Below are 18,155 nucleotides of genomic sequence, written 5' to 3'. Positions count from 1 at the left end.
AGAAGGATCATCAGCAAAGGAGTTTCAGCATCAAAGATTCAGAGAAAGAGATCCAGGTTCAGATATTGATAATGCTCTGCTACAGAAAGAAATCAAGGGCTAGATATCTGAACGGAAGGAGTCATTTAATTGCGCTGCACCCAATGTAAGGTTTCTTAAACTTTATATGTGTTTATTTCATCGTTTTAGAAAGTTCTTATTTAGGATGTTAATAAACATACTTGTGAGTAGATCTAAGATCCTGGTAAAATAATTTCCAACAGATACAACATTCTATCGAGATTTGAGGAATATTAATTCTTTAATTTGTGCACTTGAATAAAAAGGAAAACTAGACTAGTCTTCTAGGAACATGTTGTCGGCCTTTCAGGATCACGGTACTGAAATTGCTTTCGGAGGTAGGGATTACTTGTCGGAAGCTTATCTGATCATGATGCTTAAGTACCTTCCTAGAAGGTCGTGTCTGACTTGGGCTTGACCCAAGTTATCTTTTCTGAGCCTACCGATGGGCTTTAAATGTTGATCTGGCGTCCATGTGTTCCTTGCTGAAAACAAAGATAACACATGAAAAAAAAAAGTTACATTTTTTATGGTCATTTACACTATAGTTATTTAAGACAACTTGTAAAATTTTGAGAAATTAAGAAATATTTAACACGCCGAAAACTGGATTCAAACAACTTGTTGCACGCATGAATCTTTTATTTTAGGCTAATTAAGATTTTCCCCCAAACTTTTAGGCCGTTAAAAATTCTCCCAAAATTATTGAGATTGTTAGATTCGAGGACTTTTGTCCAATTTTATTAATCGAAGTCTGATGTGGATGAAAGTTTAGGGGCACGACTTGGTATATGTCAAAGTTTGAGGGACACGATTTGGTAAAGATCAAAGTATGGGGCACAATCTTATACATGTACAATCTTGACATTAGTAAAATTGAATAGAATTGGGCTAAGTCCTTGAATCTAATAATCTCAATAGTTTAGTGGGACAAAACTCCTACTTAGCTTTTATATTATACACGTGTGAGATAGACTATTTCAACACTACTTTTCATATTGTAAATTATTCCAAATTTCTCAAAATTTTACAAGATGTCTTAAATAATTTTAACATACACGACTATAAAAAAAATACACTAAATTTTTTTACTGGATGCCAAAACAGCTAGGGATGCATCAGTTGCATAATAATTGTGATGATTTTAGTAAATTAATATAATATTTTATTAAAAACATAAATTATAATAAGGAATATATTTTTATTGTAAGTTATGGTGTTGTAGTAGGAAATTGAAAGAATTTCTTACATTAAATTTTCGCGGGCAGTTTTGTCTCATGTGGCTCAGGATAAGAATTCTGCAGCACATGGTTTGGCAAAGCATGCCCTTCGGTTAGACGATGAGCTACCTTGGTTCGAGGAGGTGTCTCCGCCGATTATAGATTGCTGCTTTATTTAATCATGTGTGATTTTGATCACCGCGTCAAAAAAAAAATTATTGTCAAGATTAGAGATACTCTTAAACGCTTCCAAAAATCTCTCTACTCTATCTTTTAAAATACATCACACAAATACAATTTTTTTTTTTAAAAAAATTTTACAACATACTTTTATATTACACCATACATCAATTTCTTCATAATACATCACTAAAACTCTATTTTTTTTTTAAAATTTTAATGTATTTTATTTATTTTAAATATATAATATTAATATATACACATATTCTTATAAAAAATAATTATTAAAACTTAAAATAATTAATAAAATATCTTTAAAATAATGAGTAATATTCTATAAATATAAAGCATGATAATAAATTTTAAAATAAAAGACTTTAGTATCTAGTGTAACTATTTTTAACATGGTTCTTTAATTTTTTCAAAAATTTTCTTTAATAGAGAAAGTTAATGTGAGTGCTAGCCCATGATGATTAAGAGTAAATAATACAACCAAAAATTAAAAGTTGAGGAATCAATTTGTGAAAGAAAAAGAAAAGGTTGACAACCAACCAAAGTATGTATAATTTGAACATCTACCAAAGAAATATATTTTCTTTTTAAGGAACTCCATTTCGTTCCATTCTTTTATTATTTTTATTTATGTTTGGGTTAAGACATTCTTTTTCCTCTTGGATGCTGTTCGGCCTTTTCCCACAGTATTTTACAAAATTAGAATTACTTATTGCCTCTCTCTCTCTCTCTTTTAATTTTGATATTTAATTGATATAATTAATATTTTCACCTCGTTTTCTTTTAGCTTTCCAACCAAAAAGACTCTAAAAGCTTGAAGCTTTTATTACCTTGTCTACCATTGAAACGCCATAAATATAACACTTCACTCCTTCCTTCTTCCCCTACTTGCCACTCTCTCTTACTCTCTCTCTTTCTCTCTCTAACGGGACAAGAGAAATACCAGAAAGAACGCAACTCAAACTCCATTTATTTAATACTCCTTTCCTCCATTCTCCATCACTTTCCCTAAAAAATGGGCTCTGACAACCTCTTGTTCAAATCTCACTAACTCACTCTTCGCTCATATATTCCTCCCAAACCCCTCATCTGGGTTTTCAAACTCATTCCTTAAACCCTTTCAAAAATGATCACTCTTTTAGACCTTTACCATGTCTTGACAGCAGTGGTGCCTCTATATGTGGCCATGATCTTGGCTTACGGCTCTGTAAAATGGTGGAAAATCTTCAGCCCTGACCAGTGCTCTGGAATCAATCGTTTTGTGGCACTTTTCGCTGTACCACTCCTCTCTTTCCACTTCATCTCCACCAATAATCCGTACGCCATGAACTTCAGATTCATAGCTGCAGATACGCTCCAAAAAGTGATCGTCTTGGGGGTCCTTTTAGTTTGGTCCAGAGCCAGTGCTAGAGGGTCCTTGGAATGGTCCATAACACTCTTCTCACTCTCCACTCTCCCAAACACACTCGTTATGGGCATTCCTTTACTTCAAGGAATGTACGGTCACGATTCTGGAAGCTTAATGGTCCAAATCGTTGTCCTCCAATGCATCATCTGGTACACCTTAATGCTCTTCTTGTTCGAATATAGAGGAGCTCGGATCTTGATCGGCGAGCAGTTTCCAGACACGGCAGGCTCCATTATATCCTTCAGAGTTGACTCTGATATCATCTCTCTAGATGGAAAAGAGCCACTACAGACCGATGCTGAAGTCGGAGAAGATGGAAAGCTGCACGTGACGGTTCGGAAGTCAACGAGCTCAAGGTCGGAGATATTCTCCAGGCGTTCTCATGGTCCCAACTCTGGTGTGTCGTTGACTCCCAGACCTTCTAACTTGACCAACGCAGAGATATATTCACTTCAGTCTTCCAGAAACCCAACCCCACGAGGCTCGAGCTTTAACCACACTGACTTTTACTCCATGGTCAACGGTGGTGGTGGGAAGAACATGTTGAGCAATGTGAGCCCCCGGCATTCCAATTTTGGCAACATTGGTTATGATGAAGAAGTTGGTGGGAGAGGAAATGGTGTGGTTTTTCAGCAAGGGAACAATGGAGGTTATCCTGCTCCGCCGAGTGCCGGTATATTTTCTCCGGTTGCTGGACCTGGTGGGAAGAAGAAACCAAATGGGTCTGCTCCTCCTGCTACTGCTGCTGATGGTGGTGGTAAAGATCTCCACATGTTCGTATGGAGCTCCAGCGCTTCGCCTGTATCTGATGTTTTCAGAGGTGGAGACTTCGGCCATGGGAATGAGCTTGGTGGGGTACCTCATAACCCAAAAGGTTTGAAAACACTAATCTTTGACCTTATTAGTTGTTTACTAACTTAGTTTTAGTTGTCCGATCCAATGTGCCAATGTGGGGTTTTATTTTTTCTTTTCATTTATTTGTGCTTTTAAATCTTTAGGTTTGTTTTATGCGTTTTTACTCATATATATATGGTCCCATCACCTTTACCTAACCTTTACCAAAACATATATGTTTGTTTTTCTCGCGCTCCAAAATAAAAATCCCCAATATTCTTTGTTTTGTTTCTTACTTATTTGTCATCTTCAGTGACAAGTAATGTCTTTTTCTACAATATGTTTAATTACTTTCTTCTTTATGGCTGTGTTTAGACTATGACGAGTATGGTCGCGATGAGTTCACCTTTGCAAATAGACAGGTCTCAAATGGCATCGACCGAGAAGGTCCGGTGCTTTCGAAGCTTGGTTCTAGCTCAACGGCTGAGCTTCACCCCAAGGCTGCATCTCAGGCTGATTTAAAGCCAACAGCAATGCCACCAGCCAGTGTTATGACAAGGCTTATTCTTATAATGGTTTGGAGAAAACTAATCCGTAATCCAAACACTTACTCTAGCCTCATTGGCCTAACCTGGTCGTTGGTCTCATTCAAGTATGAAAACTCTATTAAGCCAAACCAATTAATTTTTCTTATACCATTTACCACACACTATAACTATTATGTATGTATTTATATTGTAGGTGGCATGTTGCAATGCCTGCTATCATAGCCAGTTCCATCAAAATTTTATCTGATGCAGGCCTTGGAATGGCCATGTTCAGTCTTGGTAAGTTGAAGAGAACATTTAAAATCTTGGCAAGACTGAAGACTTGATTAAGTTACTATATTAGTACAAATATTCATTTGAGTTATTATTATTATAAATACAGGTTTGTTTATGGCTTTACAACCGAGGATTATTGCTTGTGGGAACTCAGTTGCTACTTTTGCCATGGCTGTAAGATTTCTTATGGGTCCTGCAGTCATGGCTGCAGCCTCTATTGCTGTAGGACTGAAAGGGGTTCTGTTACATATTGCTATTGTACAGGTAAACTTTTTTTTTTTTTTTTTTTTTTTTTAAAAAAGATGTGGAATTGAATATATCGTAAGGTTTTGAGGAGATGTAAATCTTTATTAATTGTTTAAAATCTTCAGGCTGCTCTTCCACAAGGAATTGTCCCATTTGTGTTTGCCAAGGAATACAATGTCCACCCTGACATACTGAGTACTGGGTTAGAACACTATATTCTCATGCTACTTTACTTTGCTTCTGTTGTCTCAGATCTATCATGAATAAAATCAAGTGGTCCAGACAAATATATTCTTTCTCTCTCTCTCTCTCTCCATTAGTATAAAAAAGGCTTATTCTTTTACCTTTTTTTAGTATATCTCCCATTCTATATAACTAACTATTTTCTTTAAACTTCAATTAAAAAATAAAAAGCCTATTTCTTATGAACTAGTGTTGATGTTTGGTTGTAAAGATTGGCTTTTCCAAAGCCTTAGTTCTTATAGTACTTATTTCACTTTGGATGCTTGTTATGCAGGGTTATATTTGGTATGCTAATTGCTCTTCCTATCACTCTAGTTTACTACGTCTTGCTGGGACTTTGAAGCATAAGAGGAAAATATGTTGAGAGAAACTCAGTTGTTACTTAGCTAGTGTTTCTCTTATTACTTTTTTTTTTTTTGCCATCTAACTGAAGAGCAAACATTATATAGATTTTGAGAAACTTAGAGAAGAAGAAGAAGAAAAAGAAGAAGAAAGAAAGATTTTGTTCCGCAAAACCGAAGGACAAGGGTAATTAGAATGAAGAAAAGGACAAGAGAATGTGGAAAATGAATATATTAACATATGAAAAAGAAGCAGAATAGGATATTTTTATTTTGGTTGTCCTTTTGTAGATTTGATGAACCTTGTGCCTTCTACTTGTGTTGTTTTGATGATGACAAGGAAAGTGAAGCTTGTTTTTATTAAATTATTTATTTATTTATTTATTTATTTTAAAGTGTAGTGAGTAGTAGGGTGTGTAATGTAGTAAACCTTAGACAGTCTGTACCCTCTACTTTTTCTTCTATACTCGCCTTTTTTGTAATGTCAAAAACGATAATTAAACCCAGCTGGAATCTCTATGCAAAAAGCTAAACAAAGATCTTAACATAACACCCTAAAGTACCTTTTTATTCATTGCCTAGAGGAAAACGTGGGGAACCAAACACTGTGGAAAGTTTTATTGAGTTTCTCAACACACTTTTTTAGCCTTGTTGAGCTTGCTTCAGCCTTTTAGCCCAAGAAGGGTCTCAAAACAATACATAGGAGCTCTCTTCACGTATCATCTGTCACTCATTTCAATTCCTTTTTTGTTTTTTTTTTTAAAAAAAGCTAATTAAGATTTTTTTTTTCTAAACTTTGACATGTCTAAATCATGTTTATTAGATTTAAGAAATTTTGTTTAATTTTAGTAAAAAAAATTTTAACATAGATAAAGTTCAGTGAGCATGGTTTAGTACATAAACAATCGAAGTATTAAAATTGAATGAAATTAAACAAAATTCCTTAAATCTAACAATCTCAGTAGTTCGGAGAAAATTTTTAAGAGTCAAAAAAATTTAAAAAACATAATTTGGTACATGTCAAAGTTTTAAGAAAAAAAATCCTAATTATCTTTTTAAAAAAAATATCCTTTTATTATTATTATCGTTATTATCATTGAAAAAAAAAATCATGGCATGGGTTTGTTGGTAGTTTGGAACTTGACAACATTAATGGCAGAAAATTTGAAGTCCTTTTCTCATTTATGAGCTGGTTAAGAAGATTTGCCGCAAGCCTATGTTATAGCTTGAGGGAGCCTAGCACTAATTGATGTCGGATTTTCTGTTTTTTTTTATTTTATTTATTTTTTTTGAGGCTTTTGGTTCTTGCAGTGGTCATAAAACTCTGCCCCTCTTGGTCTTTAATTTTTGGAACATGGGGCCCCATAGTCTTTTATGACTTTATTGTATGAAAAAGTTTTGACTATAGTTGGCTAAATTTCGAACTATGTTCCTGCTCAAAATGAGAACCCAAATTGATTTTTGTAGTTAACAAAATGTGTTTATTAGTGTTTTCTACAAATAGCTTTTAGATTTTTCTCATGAAAAATAAAGCTTCATAAAAAATTTCTTTATATATTTATAAATATTCATCAAAAAAGGTTGAAACTTCTACAAATTAACTTTTTGGTAACTTTGGGTGTATTTTATAGTAATTATTTAACTAATATTTTTTCTTTCAAAAAAAAAAAATTAATATTTTACTTTTAAGTTAGAAAAGTAAAATATTTTCAAAAAAGATGTTTGGTAAACTTGTTTTCATCTTTTGAAATTAGTTAATTTTAAAATATTTTAAACAAATATTTTAATTAGACTATTTTGTACTTTTACTAGGTATTTCATCTTCTATTTTTTTTTTTGCTGGAATGTCTTCCATTTTTTAAAAACTCAGAATTGAAGAGATTCCAACAAAAGAAAAAAATATTTTAATAATTGTTTTGTAAAATTGATATGTAAATATACGCAATCGAAACAAGTAATATAATGATAAATAAACTATGGTTCTTTTCATGATTGATTATCAATTACCAATTAATTAATTCTTTGTTTCTATTTGATCAATAAAAATTATTGGATAAAAAGTGAATAAAACAAACAATAATTAAAATTAAAAAAATAAAAATAATAATAAAATAAGAATTATTATGATCTCCAACTATCTTTTATTTTAATTAATAATGTAATTATCCAATTTTTCTTCTTCCTATTCAATAGATAAGTTAAGTGAAGAAGTTATAATCTGGTTAAGATTTATAAACTGAATCTATGTGAAAACTTCCTATATTTCTATGGTAAGTTTAATCATAAAGATAGCATTAAGCATAGCAACTAATAAAATCATACAAACAATCTAGGTACTTTTGTCCTAAATCAATTTGCATCCATAACAATCAGAGCATATTCAAATCTCACTTTTTAAATTTTTAATTTAAATTCATAAATAATAATTAAGGGTTACCAGTCAATAATTACAAAATTAAAATAAATTATATAGAATTTAATAAAGAGAAGAATAATAAATTGAATAATCACATTAATCCATAAAATAAACTCAAATAATTTACATAATAATCCTTAAAAAAATTTAGCTACTAAAGATATTTTATAACAAAAGAAATTTAACTAAAGACATAAAAGATAGAGATAGAGGAGAAATAACACTCTTTGGAGTCTTCCACCGGTGCCTTCCACTCTTTTCTCTCCTTCTACACTCAGAATTCCTTTCAATTTTTGAAGTGTATGAAAGCATTGGCATCAACCCTCTTTTTATAGTGAAAATATGATCAAGTTACCATTTTTCTGCCAAGGCCGCAACCTTACAAGTGATTTCTGTTGGAATTTATTTTACCAGGACCTAGATTTACTAACAAGTATGTTTTTAACATCCTAAATATGAACTTCTAAAATGATATAAAATTAAACACATAAAAGGTATGAGAAACCTTATATTGGTTGCAACGAAATTAAATGACTCAATCCACTTAGATCTCTAACCCTTGTATTCTTTCTGTAGCAGAGTATCACCAAGATCTGAGCCCAAGACTCCTTCAGTTGTTTGGATTCTTCACACTCTTACACACTATGATTGAGGACTAACTTGCTATGGGTGGGCATGCACTCAATCACTAAGGCTCGAATTTCGATGGTGAAGAAGACTACGAACTTTGAATTAGATGAGAGAAAAGAAGAAGAAGAAGTCTCAAAACACTAGTTGTCTGTCAGAATGAAAACTAGGTTTAAAGCTATAGAAGCATTAGTTGGATAGTGAGACCTTACTCTTCTTTTTATACTAATTCTCTTAGGGTTAGGATTGAATTATTTGGAATAAAAAAATAATAAAAATAGAGCAAAAATAGGGTTAAGTGGCCAGCCCCTATGTGGGTCCATCACTAGTTAGATTTTTTCCATTTTTTTTCAATCATTTATCTATTTTTCACAAATACTACTTTTTATACTTTCAATCCTATAAATGCCAAAACTATTTATTTAATAATTAAAATTAACTATCAAATAAAATTATCACTTATATTATTTATTAATTAGACTCCATAAAGTATCTTAATTAATAAATAAACCTTAAAATTCTATTTCTTCACAATCAAGCCATATCTTAGTAAAAATTTATAAACTAGACATAGTCTAACTTTAGAATTATAATTGATTAATTAAAAATCAATTAGCTGAGTCTTACAAGCAGTTTGTCTCAACTAGTATGGGGACCATGGGCCTATATAATCGAGTTTCCAATAAGCAGATCTAACATTTACCAAATAAATTTTCTAACTTATTAATTTCTCCTTGCACCACTATAGATTTGAAATTGCACTCTCAATTATATAGAACGCTCTATATGTTTCACGATATAGATACGCTATGAGATTATCCATTTGTTATTATCCCAATAATCAATGATCCTCTATAGATGATCTATATTGAGTAGGGACTAATTTACCGTTATACCCTTCAATGTATTTTATCCTTAAAACACCTAGCTACCTATAAATGATATTCCAGTGAACTAATATAATCACTAAAATGAGTACTCAATCATTTATCTCTGTTAAGCCAAGCTCGAAGGAAATCATCGTTTGACTTCTATATCCGGACAGAAGCTACAGATTATGTATCTATGATTAGCACTCCCATTCAATTAAACTACCATGTCCTTAACCTATATGTCACGACAAGAACCATTTGGTTGACTTTAACGAACAGATTTAAGAACACAAATAATGCAACTGAGCTAGAACCTAACCATCTTAGGATTGAGATCACTTGATCTAGGATCAACTAGGTGATATTGGATTGAATAGATATTACGGTAAGTTTATCATATCTAGTTCAAGTTCAATATCGGTCCCTTCCAATGCATACTTTATGCATCCAACCCAAGCTTACTTTAACCAATGCCCTAGAAAGTGTTGGAAATTATTTTACCAGGATCTTAGATCTACTCACAAGTATGTTGATTAACACCCTAAATATGAACTTTCTAAAACGATGAAACAAACACATAAAGTTTAGGAAACCTTACATTGGGTGCAGCGGAATATAATGACTCCTTCCGTTCAGATATCTAGCCCTTGATTCCTTTCTGTAGCAGAGCATTATCAATATCTGAACCTGGATCTCTTTCTCTGATTCTTTAGTGCTGAAACTCCTTCTTGCTGAAAGTCTTTCTTCACGATCTTCCTCACTATGATTGAGGTATTGCTTGCTGTGTGTGGGCACTACTCTAATCACTAGGGTAAGTTCGAAATATGAAGGAAGAAGAGAGAGAGAGGGTGGCGGCCAAGGAAGAGAGAGAAGGCTCAGGTTTTTCTGATTCAGAAAGTGTAATTTTCCTGAAACCTTCACTGTCTATTTATAACATTCCACTAGGGTTAGGTTTGAATTATTTGGCATTAAAATAATGAAAATATCAGCTTAAAAAGCCTACAAAAGTGGCCGGCCATGGCTTGGTGGATTTGGGCCTTGCTTTTTGCAATTTTGTAATTTTAACACTTTTGTATCTGATTTTCTCAAAAATGCCAATTTCCTAATTCAACCATTTAAATGCCAATTCTAACTATTTAATAACTATAAATAATTATTAAATAATATTGTCATTTATCATATTTATTAATTGAACCATACAAAGTATCATAATTAACAAATATGTCCCTAATAACTCTTTCTTTACAATTTCGCCCTTACTTAGTGAAAATTTCACAAATAGACATAGTCTAATTTGTGAATTATAATTGATTAATCAAAACCAATTACATGAGTCTTACAAACAATATTATCTCAACTAGTGCGGGAACCATGGGTCTATATAACTGAGCTTCCAATAAGTAGATCAAGAATTTAGCACTAAAATTTACTAACTTATTAATTCTTCGTTGAATCCACGCATAGAACTTAGAATTGCACTCTCAGTATATAGAATGCTCTATATGTTCCACCATATAGACACATCATTAGTTATCCATTGTTATAATCCTAATTTGATCAATGATCCTCTATATGAATGATCTACACTGTAAAGGGATTAGATTACCGTAACACCCTACTATGTATTTTATCCTTAAAACACTTGACCCCGTATAAATGATATTTCAGCTTATGTGAAATGAGTACTCCACCATTTATGTTCGTTTGGTCAAGCTCGAAGGAGATCATCCTTTGCTTACTATTTACAGATAGAAGCTATAGATTCCATGTTTATGCTAGTGCTCCCACTTAATTGCACTACCGTGTTCCCAAAATGTACGTATCACCCTGACCTAAAAGTAGGCTTAACTAACAAATCAAAGAACACGAATAGCCTTTCAAGATTGAGCCTAATCATAACAGGATTAAGAACATTTGATCTAGGATCAACTTGGCGATATTGACTTGAATAGATTTTATGGTAAGTTTAATTAAATCTAAGTCAAAGTTCAATATCGGTCCCTTCCGATGCATACTCCATGCATCCAACCTGAGCTTTACTTTAACCAATGTTCTGGAAAGAACATAGTATTTCTCCAAATACAAGTAAACTCTTGTTGTAGATTATCATATCAGTAAAACCCTGTGTCTGATAAATCTAGGAAACTTTATTCACATAGTCATGTTTACTTTCCAATGTGATGACAGCACAATAAACATGATCAAGTATGTGAAAAGGGTTTAAGATGAATTTATAAATCAAATAGACAAGCAATTGATAAAGTGAACCAAAATATACACAAATGAATGAAAAATACTTCTGTTTCTTTATTGATGTTGAATAAAATAGATTACATTGAAATGGAGTTTTACTTAGGGCATAAAACCTAACAAACTCCCACTTGCACTAATATAAAACTAATTAGTACATATCAATTAATCCTAAATTCTAACGGTGCTTTTCAAAGGCTGTCACGGCCAAGACTTTGGTAAATGGATCAGCTAGGTTGTCCTCTGTGTCAACTTTCTCAACTAGTACATCCCCTCTTGCCACGTATTCTCTGATAATGTGATACTTCCTTTCAATGTGTTTGCTTCTCTTGTGGCTTCGAGGTTCTTTACTGTTTGCTATTGCTCCATTGTTATCACAGAGTAGTACCAGAGGCTTTTCCATTCCAGGAACAACACCTATACTGGTGAAGAACTTTCTTAGCCAGACAAGTTCTTTAGCAGCTTCGGCTGCTGCTATGTATTCAGCTTCCATAGTTGAGTCCGATATCGCGGTTTGTTTAACACTTCTCCAAACTACTGCTCCACCCCCAAGAGTAAACACCATCCCAGATGTAGATTTCCTGTCTTCAAGACTTGCCTGGAAATCTGAATCAGTGTTGCCTATGGGATTTAAAGCACCACCCTTGTAGACTAACACAAGATTCCTTGTACTCTTCAAGTATTTCAGAATATACTTAACTGCATTCCAATGTTGTTGTCCTGGATTAGACTGATACCTGCTCACGATTCCAACTGCATAGCAGATGTCAGGTCTAGTGCATAGCATTGCATACATTAGACTTCCAACTGCAGAGGCATAGGGAATTTTCGCCATGTCCTCTATCTCTTGAGGATCAGTCGGAGACTGTTCCTTAGATAGATGAATACCATATCTAGAAGGCATGTTTGCCCCATTGGTGTTGTTCATGGAGAATCTCTCTAAGACTTTGTCTATGTAGGTTGTTTGAGAGAGAGCAAGAGATCTGTTCTTCCGGTTTCTGATAATCTGAATACCAAGAACATAGGTTGCTTCACCCAAATCTTTCATATCGAATTGAGTGTTAAGCCACTCCTTGATGTGAGTCATTTTCTTGACATTGTTTCCAATGATCAAAATGTCATCAACATAAAGGACCAGGAATACTACTATTTGGTCTTCCTTGAGTTGGTAAACACAAGGTTCATCTTCATTCTGAAGAAAGCCGTAGGTCTTGATGATTTCATCAAACCTTTTGTTCCATGAGCGGAAAGCTTGCTTAAGTCCATAGATAGACCTATTTAATTTGCAAACCTTCTTTTCCTGCCCAGGAAGAACATAACCTTCTGGTTGCTCCATATAGATGGTTTCTTCAAGTACCCAATTAAGGAAGACAGTCTTGACATCCATTTGCCAGATTTCATAATCGAAAGCAGCAGCTATGGAGAGAAGAATTCGGATGGATTTGAGCATGGCAACAGGACTAAAAGTTTCCTCATAGTCCACGCCTTCTCTTTGGGTATAACCCTTGGCTACAAGTCTAGCTTTAAAAGTTTCGACTTCGCCTCCAGCTCCTCTTTTCTTCTTGTAAACCCACTTGCATCCTATCGGATGATAGTCGACAGGTGCGTCTACATATTCCCAGACTTTGTTCTTTTTCATGGAATCCATTTCTGAATCCATGCCGGCTGACCATCGTTTCCGTTGCGGACTAGCCATTGCCTGTTTATAGGTTAATGGATCGTCTTCAATACCGTCACCTACGACCATATTGATTTCACCATCCAAGCCATAACGAGCAGGTTTTGTTGAAACCCTCCCACTACGACGAGGTACGGTGATCTTCTGAACAGAAGCTTCAGTAGTAGATTTCTCAGTTGGTTCAACTGAGGGAGTGGGATTGTCCTCTTCACGTGTGGAAGAGAACGGAACATTGGAAGGACTTATATCTGAAAGCATTTCCTCCAACACTACTTTACTTTGTGATTTGAAATTCTTAATATAGTCATCTTCAAGGAAAGTGGCGTTTGTTGAAACAAACACTTTATCATCCTTGCGACTATAAAATAGTCCACCCCTAGTCTCTTTAGAATTACCGACAAACATGCAAACTTCAGTTCGTGACTCAAGTTTGCCGTCTTTCTTTCTTAAGACATGAGCAGGGCACCCCCAGATTCTGTAATGGCGTAAACTAGGTGTACGACCAATCCATAGTTCTAAAGGTGTCTTAGGGATTGATTTAGATGGAACAACATTTAAAATGTCGGTTGCCATCTGAATTGCATATCCCCAGAAGGACGTAGGTAGAGTTGAAAAACTAAGCATGGACCTAACCATTTCCAAAAGCGTGCGATTCCGTCTTTCTGCAACTCCATTTTGCTGTGGAGTGCTAGGGGCGGTTAACTGAGATTCAATTCCAAGTTCAATTAAATGATCTTTGAACTGCATATCCATATATTCTCCACCCCTATCAGTTCACAAGATCTTTAATGTTTTACCTAATTGGTTTTGAGCCAATGCGTGAAATTCCTGAAACTTTGCGAATGTTTCAGATTTCTTATGCATAAGGTAAAGATGTCCATATCTCGAGTAATCATTAATGAAAGTGACAAAGTACTCATAACCACCTCGGGCTTTGACATTCAAAGGTCCGCAGACATCGGAATGTACTAACCCTAGGGGTTGTTTGGCACGCTTTCCCTTTGCAGAGAAAGAACGTTTAGTCATTTTTCCTTCCAGGCAGGACTCGCATACTGGCAATTCACCTAAGACGACATTTTTCAATGGACCGTCTTTGGTTAGCCTATTGAGTCTATCAAAGCCTATATGACCTAAACGTAAATGCCATAGATATGTTTCATTATCATCAACGATCTTTTGCTTTTTGTGGTTTCTAGGTTTAGCTACTTTAAAAAGTTCGTTATGTAAGGCAAATGGTGTTTCTGGTCTAAGAACATAAAGCCCCTGTTCCATGGATGCAACACAAATCTGAATGTCATTTCGAGAAATGGTAGGACCAGAACTCAAAAAATCTAATTTGTATTGTTGCAATTGTAAGCATGAAACAGAAACCAAGTTTCTACTGAAATTTGGAATATATAAGACATTGTCTAATTCCAAAATTCTATTTTGAAACTTGAGTTTGGCTTTTCCTCTAGCTCTAACCGAAACCATTTCGCCATTACCAACTTTAAGTTTCAACTCTCCGGATTTCAAATAATTCCAATTCTCAAGCAATTGCAATAAACAACTTACATGGTTTGTAGACCCAGAATCAAGAATCCAAATGGATTTATCATTCTCTAACACACATGATTCGAAGACTAAAGCATTACTGCTTATTCGTTTGTTAATTGTTGTTCTTGCTAGTTGATTTTGTTGTGAAGTATAGCTTGAGGAAGTGGAATCACTTTCTCTTATCTTCTCAACTAAGCTTGAAGTAGTAGGATTTATGGAGTTATGAACTATTTGCTCTTCAGAGTGAACAATTCCCAGCTTACCTGCTTTTTGGAATTTAAAGTCCATCATGAGCATATGTGAAGTATTACTCTGACAAGGAGTTTATAACTTCAAGTTCTATTGCTAAGATATTAACTAGGAGTGGAATGAGAAGGGGATTATAGACACTACAACACATCAATAAAACAGAAGTAAGGTTTTGGTTCAAAATTCATACACAAGTTCAGAAAATAACAAGTAATGACATATGTTATAGAAATACTAAATCTAACATAGTTTATTTTCCAAGGTTTCCAACATAATGAAATACAGTGTCCCGGTAGGCGAGAGTCAAAGATAACATTAGTTGAATAGAGTTGTCAGCTCATTTAAAATAAAACCATTTTAGCAACCTTTTATTCGATCAAAATGAGAATCCAACGTTGTCCCGGTAGGCGAGAGTCAAGGTTATTCTCATTTTATGAGCTTCCACCATTGTTTCATGTTTTATGAGTTTATCTTTAAGTAGTCACCGTAGGGGAGAGTCTAAATAGAGACGAAAACTCACAAAACACTTATTAAAAGAAATCTTACGGTGTTAAAAGTGTTCAACGAATAACCATCCATAGGGGGACGAAGTCTAGCGTCTCGAGGTTACATTGAAAAAGTTTAACTATTGTAAGACCAACAATGGAGATTGAATATCTTTTGATTAAAAGCTCATTATTTTAAAGAATATATATATATATATGTATTTTGTATAATCATAATATTCGATATTATAATAATGAAAAATTACAAATTAAAGTTGGTTTAAATAAAAAATAAACTTTAATTAATTTTCAATTATTATTTAATTTGAAAAATAAATTCAAATAAATATCGAACAGGTTCCATAATATAATAATGAAAAATTACAAATCAAAGTTGGTTTAAATAAAAATCAACTTTAATTAATTTTTAATTATTAATTAAATTCGAATAATAAATGGAACAAATTTGAAAATATCTTGTTCAAGTTGTTTTTAGAAGAATCTAAAAAATCAACTTAAATATCTTTCAAATCAGATTTAATTAAATTAAAATTAAGTTGTAACCACTTAATTTGAAGATATTCCATTTTAAGTTAATATTCGAAAAGATATTAACCTAAAAAATATCTAAAATATTCCATTTTAAGTTAATATTCGAAAAGATATTAACTTAAAAAATATCTAAAGAATCTTAATAACCAATGCCTAAAATTCCTCAACTTAATTTTGAAATTTTAAATCCAAAAGATATTCAGATTTAAGTTGGTTAGTTGCAGATAATTAAATATCAACTTAAATAGGAATATTTAATGAAAAATTTAAATTAAGTTTTAGAAAGAATCTAGATTGTTATAATTCTATATTTAATTAAATACAAGAAAATACATATAGTTTAGCTTAGAATATAAAATTCTTTAAACTATGATTTTCTAAATTAATTTCAAAATAAATGAAATTAATTATGTTGCTAATCAATTTTTATTAGGTTAAACTAGTGTAATTAACCTAGTACAGTTTATTCAAATCAGGGAAATGGGCCTTCACAATTGGGGTGGTTCATGTGACAGGATGCTGGGTTCAGTATGTCGTACCCACTACTATGGCTCCCAACTTCACACAAGGCCCAAAAGAGAGGAATTTAACCTTAATAAGAACAACTATTATTAATTGAATAAGCCCAAAACTAAATGGGCCTAAATAAAATCTATCAAGAACTATGATAATTTATTTAGCAACATTAACCTATATGCATCTATAATGAAATTAAACACATAGGCTCACACAGGCACACTTTGGATGGGTCCTATCATGTTGCTAGGTCATACACAGATGAAGGAAGATTGGAAATATACCTGTTACAAATTATTAACTTGACCAAGGGAGCCATCAGATCATTAGATTTGGCAAAAAGTAACCATGGCTATTTGCAATCAAGTAATAATAGGTTTTGAAAACTTACACACAAGCTAAAACACATACTCCTGCAACAAGGTTAGTTGGATAGTTGGATGTAGGATTTATTTAATTTTAAATTAAATAATTAATTTCGAAAATAATTAATTAAATAAAAAAAATAATTTTCGAAAATGTAAAAAAAATTTGAAAATTCAAAATTAAAAAAAAAATTTAAAATTAAACCTACAATTTTGAAAAATTAGGTTTTGACCAACCTAAATATCATTTCAAAATTTGCTAACTACTTTTAAAAATTAAATGTTATTTTATAAAATAAAAATTAAATAAAAAACTAAAAAAGATAAATGAATATCTTTTTCAGATTTTAAATGTAATTTAAATAAATAAAATAACAAAATTTAAAAGTTAGCAAAATATCTTACACCTTTTTAAAATTACATGATTATAGTTATCTTATTTTAAATTTAAATAAGGTCAAATTATTTAAAAAAAATTTAATTTAAAATATTTTAAATCTGACCTTAAATTTAAAAATAAGATAAGATATAATCAAATTTTAAAAAAATAAGATAGATTATTAAGCAAAAAAGATAGATACTAACTATTTTCAAATTCAAATTACACTAATATCTTGAATTAAATTTAAAAAATATTAAATTAATTCAAAATGATAATTAGAATTGAATTAGGAATAGTAATAGTATAAATACAGAACTACACAAAAAATCGGAAGTTAATTCCATGAAAAAGCATGAAAAACGAAGAAAAACGAAAAAATTGTGAGTTGTACGGACAGTTTTCGCGATCGCAGGAAAATTTCAGCACAACTCCGATTTTTTTGAATCTTCAAAAAATCATAACTAATTCAAATTAAATCGAAATTGAGTTCTGTAAAAAAGTAACTTGCTTAATTTTTTTCATACTATCCAATAAAAATAATTTCAGAAATAGATATTCAATTATTTTTAACGATAATTCACAAACACCAATCAATCATCAAATAACACTCAATACAACATGATACCATCCCTACTCACAAGTATGTTGATTAACACCCTAAATATGAACTTTCTAAACCGATGAAATAAACACATATAAAGTTTAGGAAACCTTACATTGGGTGCAGCGGAATATAATGACTCCTTCCGTTCAGATATCTAGCCCTTGATTCCTTTCTGTAGCAGAGCATTATCAATATCTGAACCTGGATCTCTTTCTCTGATTCTTTAGTGCTGAAACTCCTTCTTGCTGAAAGTCT

General features: G+C 32.5%; 1 protein-coding gene across 1 annotated transcript; it reads left to right on the top strand.

The window, feature by feature from the left end:
• Window positions 1-2,270: 2,270 nt before the first annotated feature.
• LOC115699589 (probable auxin efflux carrier component 1c) lies at window positions 2,271-5,733 on the top strand. Its single transcript, XM_030627077.2, has 6 exons — window positions 2,271-3,754; window positions 4,090-4,366; window positions 4,456-4,541; window positions 4,645-4,802; window positions 4,910-4,986; window positions 5,302-5,733. Exons 1-6 carry the CDS (start codon window positions 2,599-2,601, stop codon window positions 5,366-5,368), a joined length of 1,821 nt encoding a protein of 606 aa, XP_030482937.1. The 5' UTR covers window positions 2,271-2,598; the 3' UTR covers window positions 5,369-5,733.
• Window positions 5,734-18,155: the final 12,422 nt, after the last annotated feature.

The sequence above is a fragment of the Cannabis sativa genome, chromosome 8 (assembly GCF_029168945.1).
Source record: "Cannabis sativa cultivar Pink pepper isolate KNU-18-1 chromosome 8, ASM2916894v1, whole genome shotgun sequence".
Taxonomy (NCBI): Eukaryota; Viridiplantae; Streptophyta; class Magnoliopsida; order Rosales; family Cannabaceae; genus Cannabis; species Cannabis sativa.
This window is presented reverse-complemented; position numbering and strand designations above follow the sequence as displayed.

Coding starts and splice junctions, on each gene's coding strand:
- LOC115699589 (XM_030627077.2), top strand. CDS start 2,599: ATGATCACTCTTTTAGACCTTTACCATGTCTTGACAGCAGTGGTGCCT. Junction 4,542..4,644: donor AATGGCCATGTTCAGTCTTG/GTAAGTTGAAGA, acceptor TTATAAATACAG/GTTTGTTTATGGCTTTACAA. Junction 4,987..5,301: donor CCTGACATACTGAGTACTGG/GTTAGAACACTA, acceptor CTTGTTATGCAG/GGTTATATTTGGTATGCTAA.